General features: G+C 41.7%; 1 protein-coding gene across 2 annotated transcripts in view; it reads right to left on the reverse strand.

Annotated features, from left to right (window-relative positions):
• Window positions 1-16,536, reverse strand: part of LOC114361837 (uncharacterized) — a 42,531-nt gene continuing 25,995 nt past the window's right edge. For both annotated transcript variants that reach the window (XM_028317036.1, XM_028317037.1), the window contains 12 exons: window positions 15,984-16,153; window positions 14,421-14,628; window positions 12,745-12,876; window positions 11,715-11,917; window positions 10,986-11,162; window positions 10,288-10,378; window positions 9,769-9,877; window positions 5,704-5,807; window positions 5,041-5,193; window positions 4,148-4,260; window positions 2,865-3,029; window positions 1-136 (listed from right to left, as the gene is read on the reverse strand). In XM_028317036.1, the coding sequence (XP_028172837.1) occupies window positions 59-136; window positions 2,865-3,029; window positions 4,148-4,260; window positions 5,041-5,193; window positions 5,704-5,807; window positions 9,769-9,877; window positions 10,288-10,378; window positions 10,986-11,162; window positions 11,715-11,917; window positions 12,745-12,876; window positions 14,421-14,628; window positions 15,984-16,153 (1,703 nt within the window). In that variant the 3' untranslated portion in view covers window positions 1-58. The remainder of the gene's footprint in view (window positions 137-2,864; window positions 3,030-4,147; window positions 4,261-5,040; window positions 5,194-5,703; window positions 5,808-9,768; window positions 9,878-10,287; window positions 10,379-10,985; window positions 11,163-11,714; window positions 11,918-12,744; window positions 12,877-14,420; window positions 14,629-15,983; window positions 16,154-16,536) is intronic.

The following is a 16,536-nucleotide window of genomic DNA, read 5'->3' on the forward strand; positions in this document are numbered from 1 at the left end:
TCTGGTAAATTAGAGAGAATCATGCTACTGCAGTGGAGACTAAATGACCTGATGATGATCAGACCCAGGGCTCCCAGCCTGAACGGGTGACGCTGAGGATTCGAGGGTCGGTGCATTGACGCAGCAGGCAGGTCACCTGGGAATGTACATAAAGAAATCAATCTTACCGTGGATAACATAAAACTAATTTATTTTTGCAAATAGAAAGAAAGAAAATACATTTATTCGGCACACTGGAACAACAAATTACAGAAATTAATACGTTAAAAAAAATAGGCTTAAGAAGCACTTTTACACGTCCCAGTACTAACCCTACCACTGCTTCGGGACAGTAAATGGGCCAGTGCTGAGAAGAAGCAGAGCAAGAAACTCAGTCACTATTGTCAGCCTCCTTTTTAAGGGTTTACAGTCTTTAAAATATACATACATAGTCATAAATATTGATGCAAGCTAGGCAGTTAAACATTCCAAACATAATGTACATAACGTAAGAGGTTTTTAAAATAACTTAAAAAAACGAACTGCCTAAGGTGGGAACGACCTTTCGCTTGCCGGGCGACTACTCCATATGAGCTACTTAGACACTCGATGAACCCGTCGACATTTTCAAGTGTAACATGCCGCCACCAACCGGCCATTGTGGAAATCATTGGGGGAGACCTATGTTCAGCAGTGGACGTCTTATGGCTAAAATGATGATGATGATGAATTTGCTGTTACGGTCAGCTTTTGTTTCATCATCAAGATCGCTGAAGGTATCCTGACTATCCTCTTTTTGTAAGATCTGTCGGATGCTACTGATGATGATGATGACACTGCTTAAATGACCTAGTGTTGATCTGATGATGTTTTTTTTTATGTGACAGGAGGCAAACGAGCAGACGGATCACCTGATGGTAAGTGATTACCGTCGCCCATAGACACCCGCAGACCCAGGGGCGTTACAGGTGCGTTGCCGGCTCTTAAGGTGAAGATACGCTCTCCTCTTGAAAGCTTTCAGGTCGTATCTGTCCGGAAACACCGCAGACGACAGTCCATTCCACAGTTTGGTTGTACGGGACAGGAAGTTTCTGGAGAAACGGACTGATTGTCGAAGATTGATGATGTCACTGACCTGTTCCACCACGCTGTACTCCTCTTTTTCCTCCAGATCGCTGAAGGTATCATCAAGTAGCCTGACGATTCTTTCTTTGTAGGCTCTATCGGACGCCATTACCACAAAATATAACAGAAGACAAACTCCATACTAAACGCGCTCGAGCCACGCACACATAGACAGACACCGCTCGAGCAAGACTGTCTTGGACGAATGCGAGCGCGACGTGGCGCGACAGACAGACGTTCGCCACACGTTCCCTGTGGTTCGCTTGAGTCACGCGCCGGTCAACCGCCTGTGATATTATTTTGTTTTGCGCAATTGACGAAAATGAGTGAACAGAAAAAGTCGTATTTTAATTGTTCGGTATTTGGTTGCTTAAACTCATCATTGAATGCCGAATTTTCATTTTTTAAATTACCAGTTGATTCGGGGAGGTAAGTAAGTTATTTATTTGAATTTCAATTGAAATTGAAAGCCAACTCAATTATTAGGAATATCGAATTGTTTAGAGAGGTTTTAGGAATTATTAGATAACTAGCTTTTGCCCGCGGCTTCACCCGCGTGAAATTTAGTTTGTCACAGATCGTCATAAATTATAGCCTATATATTATTCAGGGTTATAAACAATAATACTGTAAAGTTACATCAAAATCCGTTCAGTAGTGATCGCGTGAAAGAGCAACAAACATCCAGACATCCAAACTTTCGCATTTATAATATTAGTTGGATAATAGTGTCAACCACTCAACTAAATACTACTTCCTTCTCGTGTATTTGTTTGCAAACTATTACTATAATAACGTACTAAATATAAATAAGTATACGTGGATATCTGTTATTGTCTTTCTTGCATAGTATTAAGAGTTACATTTTTCTATCATAACGAAATAAACGCAACACATGACAAGACAACCCTAGCGCGACGGCCGAGCGTGCGAGCGAGAGAGGTATGCAAAGCGAGGTACATACATGAGTTTACCTTCTGTTATATTTTGTGCCATTACGGCTTGCTTGGTCACTTCGCGCGACGTGGTCCGACCATAAAGTTAATATACCTAGCGGAATATAGCAACAAAGGACTGAGCGAGCGAGATGTCACTAGTAGCAACACTGTGTGATAAAAAGAGATGGGTGATACGACGTAAAAGAACCATTTTTGCAACTATTTAACAGTTTATTAGCACTGACACGCTGAAAATTTGAGCTCTGGGATTTTTTCAGATTTAACGCGAAAGAAATCGTGGATGTTTATGAGAAACTAGCGGCCGCCCGCAACTTCGTACGCGTGGATCCCGTTTTACCCCCTTAGGGGTGGAGTTTCGTAAAATCCTTTGTCTACGGATGCGTACGTCATAACATCTAGCTGCATGCCAAATTTCAGCCCGATCCGTCCAGTGGTTTGGGCTGTGCGTTGATAGATCACTATGTCAGTCAGTCACCTTTGAGTTATACATATTTAGATGTGCGTCAGAAACGTGTTGACTGGTTCAGTGATTGATTAATGTACAAATCAGTGAAATAATCCTGAAAACTGACACACTAATGACATTCTGATTCCTGTGACATCATAAAATCGGTTTCGTTTGACAGCTCGTGGTTGTTGCTTTATTCCGAAGGAATAGTATTAACTTTAAGGCAGCGACCGGTTACGTAGTTCGCTATGATGATGACGATTAATCATCCTAAAGATCACTGATGCTGATGATGACCTGACGAGACTGGCTAAATGACCTAGTGTTGACTTGATGATGATTATGCCACTGACCTGTTCCACCACGCTGTACTCCTCTTTTTCCTCCAGATCGCTGAAGGTATCATCAAGTAGCCTGACGATTCTTTCTTTGTAGGCTCTATCGGACGCCATTACGGCTTGCTTGGTCACTTCGCGGGACGTGGCGCGACCGGTCGCGTAGTTTTCTATGATGGGGTACTGGAAACAAAATACATTATCGTTTCATCTACGAAGACGCGCCCCACCATTCTTCCGCGAATGTTTGAGTGTTATCGGTACACGCTAAATGCTCCATGAGTGCACACGCACACTACAATAATGCCTTACGGCTTGCTCGGACCACACTCCCCGCACCCCGCGCGACCGGGACTAAACATTAGTGGGGCGCGTCCGAGTGGATAAAACCACAGAATAATAATAAGTACTACGTACAGAAGTTTTACTTCGCGAAGGTATTTGAAAAATTGTATGCTCAATGTCATTAACAATATGGTGTAATTTAGCGTGCGTGTCTCAAGAGTAAAGCACCATTTTGTTGACAAACGTCAGTGATCGGCACTGCGCCGAAGCTAAGGGCTGACTTCGGTAAAATGATGTGACGTGAGGTGCCAAACTGCTTAAAATGGCGGAGGAAATACATGATTTAGCATGAATAATATTAACTACTTATTTACCTCTCAGTATCTTAGTACACCATTTTCTTTATTTTATTCCATCATACACAAGAATACGCGTGCGTGATTCAATGTTCGCTCGTATGTGAGGCCTTGTCGAATAGTATCCTGTAGGTGGGCCATCGTGCGTGTTTTGTTTTCGATGTAAACTCGCGGAGATGAACAGGCCTGATAAAACGAACTATTCAAGACTAGAAACTAGTTCGTTTACGGATCTCCTCATTTCTGATTCGATTACGTAAAGAAACACCGAGCATAGCCCTCTCCATAGCACGATGTGTAATTTATTATAAGGCCTGTAGTAAATAAAGTAGGCGTAGCAGTGGACGTCCTGTGGCTGAAATGATGATGATGAAATAAACTAAAGTCGCTGACATAGCCCGACAGATTAGCAAGCTGAAGTGGCAATGGGCAGGGCACATAGTACGCAGAACTGACGGCCGATGGGGCAGCAAGGTTCTGGAGTGGAGGCCGCGTGTAAGACGTCCACCCACAAGGTGGACCGATGACCTCATAAAGGTAGCAGGAAGGCGCTGGATGTATGCCGCTACCAACCGGGCGATGTGGAAATCATTGAGGGACGCCTATGTTTAGCAGTGGACGTCCTGTGACTGAAATGATGATTATGATGATGAAACGTACCTTGCTGTCAAACTCCTGTCCCATCCACTTGAAGGAACCCTTCACAGCGTGTAAAAACAGCTTGCTGGAGTCTCGCAGCGCTTGCAGTAGACTTTGCAGTCGCGCTTCTAAAACTAGAATGCAGTACAATTTATTATTTTTTTGGACCCAGCAGTTTTGTAGCTAGTACTATTAGTGTTGACGCTAGTTGCTATTGTGCTATTAGTAGTGTCAGAATTACTAGTGTTGGAATTAGAAAGAAAGAAAGAAAGATACAGGCAATTACATAGACATGACAGTGGCACATAATAATAGAAGAAGAAAAAGCATAGAAACAAGAGTAAACTGAGCAGTGCCACCCAATTACCAGCAAGATGCCCACTGCAACGGGACCCCACTCGGCATATGCCGTGGCCCATGGTGACGAAGGCCACGGCGCTGGTTTCAGTGTGCCCCATGTTATGTTGGAGTAGTGTTTTTTTCTCTTTTTACAGGAAACGATGGGAAAACAGTCACATTGAAGGCTTATGTACTAAATCTATTAAAATTTAAAAATTGAGTAACAATGTACTGTGTTGGAGCCTGGAGTAGTGTTGAAGTAGTGTTGGACTAGTGTTGAGGTAGTGTTGGACTAGTGTTGAGGTAGTGTTAGACTAGTGTTGGACTAGTGTTGTAGTGTTGAGCTAATGTTGTAGTGTTGGACTAGTGTTGAGGTAGTGTTGGACTAGTGTTGTAGTGTCGCAGCTACCTCTAGTGTCAGCCACGGCTCGCAGGCTCCTTGTCAGCCTCGCCGGGTGTAGTGTTGGACTAGTGTTGTAGTGTCGGGGCTACCTCTAATGTCGGCCACGGCTCGCAGGCTCCTCGTCAGCCTCGCCGGGTGTAGTGTTGGACTAGTGTTGTAGTGTCGCAGCTACCTCTAGTGTCAGCCACGGCTCGCAGGCTCCTGGTCAGCCTGGCAGGCGGCAGCTCGCGCGCGCCGCATTGCAGCAACGGCGACCAGTCGACGCACCACAACGCACCGCAACGGAGCGAATACATCATGTTCTCTAAATGACGGTCGCCTAGCCCTAGGGATTTAAATTAATCAGAAATGTCGTTTCAAACATCAGAATGAAATGTCTTTACTTGTTTAGACTAATCTATATTTATAAAAGCGAAAGGTCACTGACTGACTGACTCACTCGTCACGAAATTTCAGAAACTACATGTGCTAGAAGTTTCGAATTTTGCATGAGGGTTCCTTTCAGATCGTAGGTGCTCACTAAGACGGGATTTTACAAAATTCAACCACTAAGGGTTACTCCCTAAGTCCCTATGAACCGAAAAGCGTATGAAGTCGCGGGCGGCCGGTAGTATAGTAAATTTTTTGTCTAGCGTTTAGCTGAGTCAGCGCCTGAGGTATTTATTTTATGAGAGCGACACAAGACGGGTGACATTGACATATTATGACGTAACGGAGCATACAAATCTCATTTCTCACTGACAATCGACGTAACAAAAACACACTCCGCTCACATACCTCTGGCACTGACATAGTATTTTTTAAATGGTACAGTTTTAAAGGATCTACTTCTTACCGAATATCCAGCACAGCAGAGTAAGCAAGCTTAGTGTCTCGACGAACTTGTGCTTCTTCTTTATAAAGTCTTCTGTCGACGAGCAGTTCGCTTCGATGGCTGATCTGAGGCAAAAATCAAGTTTAAAAATACGTTAAATATTGTGTTACATATACGACGACAGAAAAACGAAGCAGCAGGTAGCAGGAAGGCGCTTTTTTTTTTTATGTGATAGGAGGCAAACGAGCAGACGGATCACCTGATGGTAAGCAATTGCCGTCGCCCATGTACACCCGCAACATCAGTGAAGTCACAAGTGCGCTACCAACCTTTTAAATCCCATTCCCCCCCAATTGGGCCTCCGGTATCCTCACTCACTCGGCGAAACACAGCGCAAGCGCTGCTTCACGCCGGTTTTTTGTGAGGCCGTGGTATCACTCCGGTCGAGCCGGCCCATTCATGCCGAAGCGTGGCTCTCCCACGGAAAAAAAGCGCTGGATGCAGGCCGCTACCAACCGGGCGATGTGGAAATCATTGGGGGAGGCCTATGTTCAACAGTGGACGTCCTGTGTCTGTAATATGACATTATGTATCATTGAAATTGTATGAATCTATTGTAATAATATGTTTGTGCTATTTCAATAATTCATAATCATTTTCTGACATTTGCATGATATTCAATTAATAATGATACTACTTTTTAATACTAAAAACATAATCGTATTTTTGGTAATATTTGCACATCGTATGTACGATAGAATATGTTGGAAACTTCTCTTTTTATAACCATTTGTAACCGTATTCTAGCAAATAAATGATTTATTTATTTATCTGAAATGATGATGAAATGAGAAAGGGTCGTGCAGTCACACTAATGACATCTGTCCAAAATGATGTCGTAGGACTTCATTTGAGCGTGACTTTTAAGTAGACATGCCACGAATATTTGGCTACTATTCGGTATTCGGCCTATTCGGCCACTTTTTTTGGTATTCGGTATTCGGCCGAATAATAGGTACTATTCGGCCGAATACCGAATACCAAGTCATGGAAAAAAAGGACACATCATATTAATCGAGATTTGTCTTTATTATCAAATTACAATACTTTAATAAGTAAAATTAATCAGCTGTAAGTTGTGATGGATAAAAACAAGCTTTTCAGCATTTGAAGGTAGCAAACGATTACGCTTTTCATCATAAATGATACCAGCTTCAGAAAACAACCTCTCACTATACACGCTACTCCCGGGAGAAGAAAGATAAACTTAGCAAATTTCGAGAGGTTTGGGTATTGTTTTTCATTAGCTGACCACCACTTGTAAGCTTCTCGATCTAGTCGATTTGATTTCAAATAAAAATCCATCTCATTTGCCACAGTATTCTTCTCCACGTTCTCCTCATCATTACTATTTCGCATATTATCTTTAACGACTTCCTCAAATAGGCCAGTAGAATTAAACACAAAAATTGATTAAATCGGAAATAATTCCTACAAAAGATTTTTTTGCTTTAATGGCTTCATTGGTTGCCCATTAAGACTCTCCTAAGTTTTCGACTTCGACGGAGTTGTGCTTAAGTGGTGGGGGCCCCCGAAAGGGGCGTTTTTTCGGTTTTCCGGTTATACCGTGTAAAGGACTTACCCTATCGAAAAGTGGTCTTCATGACGGTTAAAGGGCACTTAATCCTGCATTGAATAAGACCAAATTCATATGTTTTGGACAAACCGTTCTCGCGCTAAAGTTCGGCAAAGTAGAAAATATACGTATAATTAATGACCCTCTCCACGTCCAATGGCTTGTTACCCACATGCTTCCAAGCCTTGTAAAGGGTCGCCTTAACCAGTGTAACCCTAACAAGGCTCACGAGTTTGATTCGCTGCTCATTAATTATACGTATATTTTCTACTTTGCCGAACTTTAGCGCGAGAACGGTTTGTCCAAAACATATGAATTTGGTCTTATTCAATGCAGGATTAAGTGCCCTTCAACCGTCATGAAGACCACTTTTTGATAGGGTAAGTCCTTTACGCGGTATAACCGGAAAACCGAAAAAATGCCCCTTTCGGGGGCCCCCACCACTTATGCACAACTCCGTCGAAGTCGAAAACTTAGGAGAGTCTTAATGGGCAACCAATGAAGCCATTAAAACAATAAAATCTTTTGTAGGAATTATTTCCGATTTAAAAGCTAATTCTACTGGACTAAAAGCAGTTCCAGAAACTGTCGTGTATTTCAAATGACTTATCATTTTCGTTCAAGTTTCTTCTCTTACGACTTGGAGAAGAATCGTCATCGGTACTACTAGACTCATCATTACAACTTAGTTTCAGAGCTTCTATAAGAATTTTTTGTCTTGCTCTTTCTGCTTGAACAAAACCTAGGAAACTTGTTTTGAAGCGTGGATCAAGAAAAGTAGCGACCAGAAATTTGTAATTTATATTAATCTGTCAATGCGTGCCGTGACGTGATTTACTCGCAATTGAATGAAAGAGTCAAATAGCCTCACACCGCCCGCGCACGATTGAGACAGGGCAACCTGTCGTATTATTATTTACGCGCTCGACTAGCATGAACTTTGTGCCGAATATTCGGCCGCCGAACATTCGGCGCTTCGGCCGACAGCGTTGCCGAATATTCGGTATTCGGTATTCGGCTAAATCACTATTCGTGGCAACTCTACTTTTAAGACGTTTATAACGTATTGGCCGAAATCCTCCCTTTCAGGACGTCCACTGCTGAACATAGGCCTCCCCCGATGATTTCCATGTTTGACAGTAAGGTACGTTACATCATCATCATTTCAGCCACAGGACGTCCACTGCTGAAAATGAGCCTCCCCCAATGACTTCCACATCGCACCTCCCAAATTCGTCCAATCCAAATCCTCCATTTGCCTCTGGTAAATGAGAGAGGGTCGTTCTCCTGCAGTGGAGACTGAATGACCTGATGATGATCATTATGATCAAGCTCAAGATGATCAAGATGTAATTCTTACCCATTAATAATTTACATCTTGTGCTTACTGCTTAACGATTGCCATCCGCCAAACGCACCCGATGTGTGCCAAATAAAAGACAATGCCGGAAATTGGAGTCTTTTTTTTTTCGCGCGGCCATCGACCAAACTTTGTTTTTTGATTACAAAATAGTGCAATAAACCAAACTTACTATGACATGTATACCTTTAAACTCAGTCTAAACTGAGTTACGAGCATTAGAAGTATGGAGCAGAATCAGCGCAATAAAAAAATAGCGCAATATTTTTTTGCAATTTCTTACAAAACTTGCGCACAAAAAGCAAATCTAGTATGAAAATAATCAAACTTCTAATGCTCGTAACTCAGTTCAGACTGAGTTTAGAGGTATACATGTTATAGTAAGGTTTATTACACTATTTTGTAATCAAAAAACAAAGTTTGGTCGATGGCCGCGCGAAAAAAAAAGACGCCACTTTCCATACAAAATCTGGCATTGCCATTTCTTCTTTCTTTCTTTCTATCAAGCCTGTGTTCCTACCTCAGAGCATTGATGGTGCTCCAAGATGAAGATCAAGATGTAATTCTTAAATCATCATCATTTCAACCACATGACATCCACTGCTGAACATAGGCCTCCCCCAATGCTTTCCAAGTTGCCCGGTTGGTAGCGGCCTGCGTCCAGCGCTTTCCTGCTACCTGTACGATGTCGTCGGTCCACCTTGTGGGTGGACGTCCCACGCTGCGTTTTCCGGTACGCGGCCTCCACTCCAGAACCTTACTGCCCCATCGGCCGTCAGTTCTGCGTACTATGTGCCCTGCCCATTGCCACTTCAGCTTGCTAATCCGTCGGGCTATATCAGCGACTTTAGTTCGTTTACGGATCTCCTCATTTCTGAATCGATCTCGTAAAGAAACACCGAGCATTCTTACCCTCTTACTAATAAAACTTACACGCTCGTTGAACAGTGTTTTAAAGTGACGTTTAGTATGGAAATGTCATTTTAAAACAGTGTTCAACAACTGTGTAACTTTTTTATTAGTAAGGGGGTTAATGTGTGCCAAATAAATGACTTTTCTTTCTTTCTTTCTATTAAGCCTGTGTTCCTACCTCAGAGCATGGGCCGGTACTTGACTGCAAAAGTTGCGGTAGTGCTCCAAGGATGCTGAGGACAGGATCAACTCTTCATCTTCAGCTCTCGCGCCAATGTCCACTTGATCTGGGAGAAAAAGACAAGTTTTTGACATCTTTTAGAAAAAAAATACTTTTTTTACTTTTAGAACAAAGGTTTTTATTTATAAGTTTTGTAATTTTCTTAACTTTGCTGTCACTTTTCATCGCCTAAAACAGGGTCTTTTTATGTGTGTGGAAAATTTTAAATATTAAAAAACGAAATTTTAAATAAACAACTTGTAAAATCGAACTGCCTAAGGCGGGGATCGAACCCACGACCTTATGCTTGCCGGGCGACTGCTCTTCCAACTGAGCTACTTAGACACTGGATGAACCTGTCGAAATTTTCAAGTGTATGTTGTTATGGCCGCGATTACACTTGAAAATTTCGACGAGTTTATCGACGGAAGTAGCTCAGTTGGAAGAGCATACTACCTATAAGGATGGCCTTCATACCTAGATCATAAACGCTGTTGATCATATCGCGGAGCCTGGTGGAGTCTTCGACAAACTCTATCAGCCCGCTGTCCTCTCCGAGTGGGGTCACCTGCAAGAGATTGTCACACCTTTAGACCAGCGTTTCTTAACCTTTTTTTGTCTACGGAGTGTGGCATAACTATTCCATCCGAGGAACGTGCGGCAAATTCTGCGCATGGCCCTTGACGTATCTATAGTCTGGTCTGCGAGCACGTAAAATTTTGTCCAATGACCCCAAGCTACCCATACTTATCGCTCGCGCGTAATTATGTTGCTGTCGCGACTGTGCGACGGGCGGCCGCAGTGAGTGTGCGTGCGCGACAGCAACATTCATTGGACAAAATTCTACGTGCTCACAGACCGGGCTTTAGGGTTATTTTTCAGGGGGGCCCCGGGACCATTGCCCTGAAGCATGGCGATTAGGGTCTTGGGCCGGGGCCCCCTCGGCTCGGGTCCCGTGGCATTTTGCCAGCCACTGTCCACAGACCCTTTAGGAAATCAAGCACAATTTTAAGGAGCCTCTTAATAACACACCTCAGGGGTCCACGGACCAATATGTTAAGAAACACTGCCATCTCCGCTTCGTTCTGCTTCAAAATCCTACTTACCCACGATCTTCTCTACGATACCCCGGTCCTAAAATTGGCTTCTCCGCTAAATATCTCCGCTCCGCTCACCTCATACCGCAGCCGGGTCCCTCGCACCAGCGTCGCCGCGGCCGCCGCCGCTCGCTGCGCCGCTCGCTCCACTTGCAAGCGATCACCACTTTTGTGGATGTACCGACGGACAGTCCCATCAGTGAGCAAGAGTGATAATACTGCTGGACGGCTGACAGCATCGGTGAAGACCGATACCTGGATGAAAGAATAATAATAATAATGTTAATATCGAGCCGGAACACGTAGCGTGGGCAGGCCTCCCACTAGGTGGACCGACGATCTGGTGAGGGTCGCGGGAGGTGCTTAGATGCGGGCGGCGCAGACCGGTCTTTGTGGAAATCCTTGGGGGAGGCCTTTGTCCAGCAGTGGACGTCTTTCGGCTGAAACGAACGAACGAACGAATGTTAATCATCTTCATTTCAGCCACAGGACGTCCACTGCTGAACATAGGCCTCCCCCAATGACTTCCAGATTGCCCGGTTGAAAGGTCTCGTGATGTTACTATTCTGTAAAAATTGGCCAAGTGCGTGTCGTACCACGCGCAGTGTAGGGTTCCGTAGTAGTTAATTTCCCCCCGGGACAAACTTGGCCTTCACTGGTTGTGTTATTGGCGGTCAAGCTGTAGATCCTGGCTACACAGGAGTTGCAGCGGTGGGAACGAGAGGTGGGAATAGTCCCGTGTCAGTTTCCCAAAAAAAAAAAAAAATTTCTTCTAGCTAAAATTGCCTTATAATGTATAATACTTACTTGCTCATAGAACTTCACAACACCCTTCTTTCCGAGTCCCAGTAGTCTTGACATCTGTGCGTCCCGCTCGCTCGCGCAGTAAGTGTGCTTGGCGAGAGCGGGACAAAGCTGGGACAGGCGTAGCGTGGCTCTCGGTGGCTTCTTGTATAGTTCAGATAATATCTTGTTTAGCGTTGACGTTTTTTGCTGGGTATCTGTAGATTCTAAAAGAAATTCACGCGTTAGATTGGTCCCTGGTTATCTGCCAGATGTCTAAGAAACTAATGCCCGTTTTCACTATCAATCCCTAATTTTTAAGTGACCCCTATGGTAACACAAAACATGAATTTTGTTTTCAAAGGGGACACTTAAAAATTAGGGATTGATGGTGAAAACGGGCATAAAAGTAGTTTTTTATCTGATAGATAAGTCCTTAATAGGTTAGTACCAAGGGATAGTTATCACTTCTTGTCCGCCAGATATCTGTATCAGAGACCAGTGAACCTAAATCGTAATTTATCTGACAGATAAGTTCCTGATAGGCTTGTAGCAAGGGATAATTATTAATGGTTGTCCGTCAGATATTTCTATCAGGGACCAGTAAATCTAAGCTGTGGTTCATCTGACAGATAAGTCCCTGATAGGCTTGTACCAAGGGATAGTTATCACTGGTTATTTGCCAGCTATCTTTATCAGAGACCAATGAACCTAAATCGTAATTTATCTGACAAATATGTTCTGAATTTATCTGATAGATAAGTTCCTGATAGGTAATCAGAGGATTTCTCGTACTCTAGACGAGAAACTAGAGAAATGTGCCTCATAGTTTATCTGACAGATAAGTTCCTGATAGGCTATCAAGGACCTTATAAACAAAAGTACTTACTGATATTTCGCTACTTAATGAAGCAGATCCAGAAGATGTAATTAATCTGACAGATAAGTTTCTGATAGATTAGCAAGGATTTTAGGACAATAAGAGGAAGTAAAGAAGTTTTCTGAGTTGATAAGTCTGCAATGACCTTTCTAACTAAACTATAGAAACACTTACCATAGTCTTCGATCATGTACAGATCTTGCTTATACTTGGCTAACACGTTGTATTCCGAACTCTGTAATGAGTATGGATTATCAAATATATTGTCTTTCAGCAGCTCAAAAGATTTCTGCCATTTTGTGGGATCTGCAACAAAAATATGGTTCGTTTCAGCCAAATGACGTCCACTGCTGGACAAAGGCCGCCAAGCATTTCCACGATTGGTAGCGGGTGCACAAAAAATTGGTTAAATAAGTATTAATTTTATTGTTTTTAGTATTACAAGCTATACTGCTTAGTTTGGGTCTCACTGGTAAATATTTAAATATGTTAATATCTAGTGCATAGTTTAAGTACATTGTTATTTAAGTCAAGAATATGTATATCTTTTTGGAAATAAAATATTTATTATTATTATTTATATTTTGTGCTTTTTCCACCTCAGCTTAAAAGCTGGAAAATTAAAGATCAGCTACGGGCATTGCCAAGTACCTGATCTATAATAAGATTAATTAAGTGTTTATATTACGATGGGCCAGCAGAATTATTATTATTTGTTGAAAATTTCAATTTTCTAGCTGTCACAGTTCATGAGATAAACACTGAACTGTCCCAGTTATAACTGTCAGGAGGGCGCTACTATCAATGCTGGATCATTAGTTCCGTTTATTGCCACGTTGGACAACCATTAAAATCTGCGGGCACGGCAGTGCACAACATTAACTATAATAATAAACAAATCGCAGTAAGGAACCATAGACTTGGCACGACTTTGTCTAGATTTCATTACTTTTTAAAGATAAACAAGCAGCTCCATCGAGACTTGGCTAGTTTTTCAACCGACTTCAAAAAAAAAGGAGGAGGTTCTCAATTCGACCCGTACCTATGTTTTTTTTTCTATGTTTGTTACGCGATAACTCCGCCAATAATTATGAACCGATTTGAACAAATCTTTTTTCGGCGTATAGGTAATACGCCGAAAACAAAGGGTGGTCCCATTTAAATGTAATAATAGAAAAAACAACCCCCAAGGGTGGAAAATTGGGGATGAACTTTTTTATACGCAATATTTTTAATTTTTAGTTTTTTTTTGTGTTCACGCATTTGAAGTCGGTTTTATTTTTTTTTAAATTAATTACAGAATGTTTTTTGTGGGATATATTTGACACCACCAATCAATAAACGTACTTTCTAAAACTGTCAAAACGATACTTTCCAATAGATTTTGGTGACGTCACTATTTTGTCAATTTTACTACTTTCTTCAATTACAATGCAACCAAAAATCTTAATTTACAGGTATTTTAAAATTAATTGAATGAAGTGACTTATAAAAAGTTGTGATTTCGAAATATTGGGGAATGGTGTCAAATAGTCTATTGTGACATTAGGAGGGATATCAATCAGGGATGTTACGGATATCCGTAAGCGTAACCGAAACTTTCGGATATCCGAAATAAAAAAATATCCGAAACCGTAACCGTAACCGGTATAATATTATTCCTATATCCGTAACCGTATCCATAACCGAAACTACATATCCATAACATCCCTACTATCAATGCTGAGTTGTTTGTTTTTGATTTTTGTCACTTGACGTTTCAAAATCTTTGAACTATACATTACAGCCTGTTAAACAGATGTACAGTGGAGTCCTTTTCACCATTTGGTTACGGAACCTAAAACACTTACCACTAATCTCTCTCTTCAGTCCCTCACACCTCCTCAACAGTGAGTATCGGAGGTCGCAGACCAGTTGGAACTGTTTCTTCCAGCTGTCGTCTGCAGACGTCAGGGCGGCCGATAGCGAGGGGAAGTCCTGTAGGATGGGGGGGAAGAGGGGAACATGGGACCTGAGCTGGTCTAGGGATGTGTCGTCTAGGTGGGGAAGGAGGGAAACCTGGAAAGAAGTAGGTATTTCATCGAATATTTGTCATATTTGCGACATTTCACATACAGTATCAATCATGAGTGAGTAAGGCATGGTTGAGGATGCAGCGCTTGGTACTCATTACCTGATAAAATGTAATAATGTACGAACTTATTTAAGCAGCTAGGAAACTCTTTAATTGGCTTAGATTTAATGCTCATCAAACTAACATGAATATTGTAAAACAGCTGTTGAGTTTCTGAATAAATAAATAAATAAGTATCGGTCTCTGACTATTAAAGGTATTTTTTCTGAATTTCATTGTGAAAAATATGCCCGTAAATCAGTAAAATAATAAAAAACTTAGATGTTGCTATATGGTATTTTCACCGCTAAAAACATGAATAACAGAAAAATAAATTTTTTAAGTTCATGTCCTATGACTAGTGGGGCGACCAAGTGGCTACACAGCTCGCGGACAAATGACAGAAAACCCACGAAATAAAAAGCCTGGAGAAACCAGAGACAAATGGATGATTTGGACTCAACTCATTTTATAAAATTGACATTGTATTTATTTGACATTTAGAAATATTAATGTATAATTTATTACTATTTAATTAATTTTTAGTCTGCACTCTGTATTAATTTTAAATGTGGAAACTTTGCTGATTTCTGTCCTATTTTTTGTGTGATTATTTGTCTGTATATCAAAATTGTTTGTTTCCCTAATATAAATAAATAAATAAACTGCTCATGCTGGCAAGACGGGTTAGGGAGGCCTGATGTTCGCATATTTGGAACTCAGTCGCTTTTAACGACATCCACGGGAAGAGTCGGAATGGTCCTATTATTCTACTATTATCTGATCTATAAGGTCGTTGATCCTCCTTGTGGATGGAAGTCACACGCTGCGTTTTTCGGTACCGACCAAGGTGGACTAACGACCTCATAAAGGTAGCAGGAAGGCGCTGGATGCAGGCCGCTACCAACCGGGCAATATGGGAATCATTGGGGGATTGATTGGCCTGTACAGGGTGTTAGGTAAATGCTACCCATTTACCTAACACCCTGTATAGGCCAATTAATCAAATGGGTATAGGAGCCGACACTAGCCCATGTTAACATGGGCATATAAAAATGGTATGATGAAGTCAGAAAATTGATATCTTCATTTTAATTATTTTATTTTTCATACAAAGCGGATTTTATAAAATTTATTTTGTATGAAAATAAAAAAAATGAAGATATCAAATTTCTGACTTCACCATACCATTTATATGCCCATGTTAACATGGGCTAGTGTCGGCTCACATACCCATTTACCTAAAACCCTGTATTCAGTGGACGTCCTGTGGCTGAAATGATGATGATTTTAAACATACCTTCTCCAAAACATTCCTCGCTGTTTCTTCGCTCATTTCCGCAGTAAACTCATCTAATTTGTTCAGTATGACGGCCAGGAACAGCTCGGCTCGTTGGATGAGATCCAGCTCTATCATTAGCCCGAGGAGATCCGCCATGTTGGATAGGAGGTCGTTTTGGTCGGACGATTCTGGAAACGTATGAACTTTATAATGAGGGAATTTTGATTGGGTATTTCAGTACGAGCACAGAATAATAATAAGTACTACGTACAGAAGTTTTACTTCGCGAAGGTATTTAAAAAAATGTATGCTCAATGTCATTAACAATATGGTGTAATTTAGCCTGTCTCAAGAGTCAAGCACCATTTTGTTGACAAACGTCAGTGATCGGCACTGCGCCGAAGCTATAGGGCTGACTTCGGTAAAATGATGTGACGTGAGGTGCCAAACTGCGGAAAATGGCGGAGGAAATACATGATTTAGCATGAATTATCATGAATAATATTAACTACTTATTTACCTCTCAATGTCTTGAGGCAACTTAAAAAAGTACATTCTGTGTTTTTATTAT

Source organism: Ostrinia furnacalis, unplaced genomic scaffold, assembly GCF_004193835.3.
Source record: "Ostrinia furnacalis isolate ACB-3 unplaced genomic scaffold, ASM419383v2 OfSCF6005, whole genome shotgun sequence".
NCBI classification, from domain to species: domain Eukaryota; kingdom Metazoa; phylum Arthropoda; class Insecta; order Lepidoptera; family Crambidae; genus Ostrinia; species Ostrinia furnacalis.